The sequence below is a fragment of the Vanacampus margaritifer genome, chromosome 13 (assembly GCF_051991255.1).
Source record: "Vanacampus margaritifer isolate UIUO_Vmar chromosome 13, RoL_Vmar_1.0, whole genome shotgun sequence".
NCBI lineage: Eukaryota > Metazoa > Chordata > Actinopteri > Syngnathiformes > Syngnathidae > Vanacampus > Vanacampus margaritifer.
This window is the reverse complement of record NC_135444.1, coordinates 970,001-972,500: the sequence shown is the minus strand read 5'-3', so window position 1 is coordinate 972,500 and position 2,500 is coordinate 970,001. Positions and strand designations below refer to the sequence as shown.

At 37.2% G+C, this 2,500-nt stretch overlaps 1 protein-coding gene across 3 annotated transcripts in view; it reads left to right on the top strand.

The window, feature by feature from the left end:
• Positions 1 to 2,500, top strand: part of orc1 (origin recognition complex, subunit 1) — an 87,841-nt gene that overhangs the window by 70,413 nt on the left and 14,928 nt on the right. For all 3 annotated transcript variants that reach the window (XM_077583195.1, XM_077583194.1, XM_077583196.1), the window contains 2 exons: positions 1,449 to 1,556; positions 2,013 to 2,162. In XM_077583195.1, coding sequence (XP_077439321.1) covers positions 1,449 to 1,556; positions 2,013 to 2,162 — 258 coding nt within the window. The remainder of the gene's footprint in view (positions 1 to 1,448; positions 1,557 to 2,012; positions 2,163 to 2,500) is intronic.

Sequence of the window (2,500 nt, the reverse complement as noted above, 5' to 3'; positions counted from 1 at the left end):
CGTCTTATTTATTTCTTTATTTATTTTTAACAATTTGTCTATGGCTGCGGCCGGGCACTAATTTGCTATTTCCGGTTGCGCAACTGACGGGGTAGCAAGATTGGCTGCAGCGCAAATAACGTAAACTGTCACTGTACTATTCGTTATCCAGTTGTGCATGAGAGGAGCCAACAGGGCAGTGGAGCCATATAGGTGTTTGACTGCCGAGCATGCGAAGAACCAGTTGACCAGTGAACCGATTAGATATTGACAGTGCGGGTGCATTGGGTTTTTGCACACAGTGTGTGACCTCACGGACAGTCAAATCTGTTCTGTGTGTTTCGAGCTGATCAGACTGAGACGCATCCTGTCCAAATGGTTATGAAACTACCTCCTGTATGTGGTTTAATCCGTTCCGCAAAAAATCGGATTTCATGTGCTTTGTGACTGTTCAGACTACTAAAGAGCCATCCATTTTCAATCTGGATGGGCTAAAAATCGGATTTGGGCTGCCAGTCTGAACAAGGCCCAAGTCCGTATCGATATCGGATCGATGCTGGCGCTATAATATCGATCTAGTAGCATTCAACTTGGCTCTCTTATGCGCTGCTGCGGTTTGGTCAAACAGACACCTGCCTGTACCTGCTGTAACAGACTTGCTCCCGCTCTCCTTCCTCCCCTCCTGTGTTTCGATCGTGTGCCGTCACGTGACTTAGCATCTCATCTTTGTAGTAGATTGGCTGAACACATACAGTATTGTACTTGAAAAATTATTAGTTTTGTATGTTGTTTTATGTTTTATATTTGTTGTTGCATGATCAACTTTAACATCTCGCTTAATTAGATTGAAAAAGAAGTGCAATGAAGGCAGAACTTTAAGTTGTAGTTTCATAACAGTATATGATAAAGTATTTGTTTAAATTTCTTTTCCTATGATCAGTTTGTTTACTTTAAGAAAGTGAAAAAAATTTGTGAAGTATTTTCTATTTATCAATAAACTTTGTCCTAATTTTGTCATTTGTTTAAAAATAAAACGACACAAAAACACTTCCAGGTTGAAAATTGATTGTGAATAAGCAATTCGATGATACATCTACCTTAATTAAAAAAAATAATAATTGAAACCATAATTTTCAAAAAGTATATTGGTATCGGCGATACTCGACCTGTATTTACTTGGTATCAGATTGATAAAAATGTCACTTCAAAATAAGTTACAAGTAAATGAATGTTGACTGCATAGAAATAGTTTTAAACAAAATTACATTTTTAGCACGAAATACTACACATGAATTATGGCATTTTAAATAAAGAAATTATAACTTTTTAAAAAACTTTTATGAAACACCTTTTTAAACACTTTTACTGTGGGCAGAACAATATGGATGTGTGTATACTCTGTATAAAGTACATGTATTTTCACGGTGGTGTTGAATTTAAATGCAAACATGTTTTGACTGTTTCCACAGAAACTAACTAGTCAGAAGGCTACAGCTGACCATGCAGCTTCCCTACTCGATAAGCGATTCAGCAACCCTGCTCCCAGAAAGGAAACCACGGTGTTGTTGGTGGATGAAGTAAGAACGTTATTTTATTTCTACTTGTTTGATTTGTGGGGTAAACAAAAAACAACAAAAAAAGAATGGCTACATGATCAAATGGGTATATATCTATGCTGCACCTCCTGTCATAAGGCAATTTAAAAAAAATCTGTCAGTCAGGGAGTCCCAGCAAGAAATTCTAATAATCTTCACCCCTGCCCAACATTTAAGCACAGTCCACAAATATGGTTTAATCGGGACTTTTGATAGGCCTTTACAATTTTGCCCTACTTGATCAATTCCAAAACCACTTGTAATATGTGTTTGGTTTCTTTGTGCTGCTAAAAAAGCCATTTGTGTCCAAGTTAACGCCATCTAGCTAGACTTGCAGTTAAAGCACCAGTGAATTTAAATTTTTCCCACAACTATAGATAAACTTAAAGTAAATGTTCAGCCTCAATCAAGTTTAATATGTGCATTTTCCATTTGTAGTTGGACCTCCTATGGACCAGAAAGCAAAATGTGATGTATAACCTTTTTGACTGGCCAACGCGGCGTCATTCCCACCTGGTGGTTCTGACCATCGCAAACACTATGGACCTTCCTGAGAGGATCATGATAAACAGAGTGGCCAGCAGATTGGTGAGCAATCCAGCCCAGAGTTGTACAGACAGAGTTGGCATATAAACTGTAATCTCAAATAATTGTCACCCTAATGATCATTTTAACGTAAACAAATGTAAACGATGGGTGGAAGAGATTTGTAAATTGTTTAATATGGTAGTGTAGAAGTGGACGATATTGCAAAAATAGAATACCACAATTTTTTAATTAGGAAAGACGCGTTTTTGATTTTGTCACCATTTTTTTAATTCATAAGAAATACAAATTAAACTAGAGCAGCGAGCAGCTAAAAATGGCCCTTGCATTTTGGGGTACTTGCACATTGGGGTACTGGCAAATTGGAATTAGATTTTTTT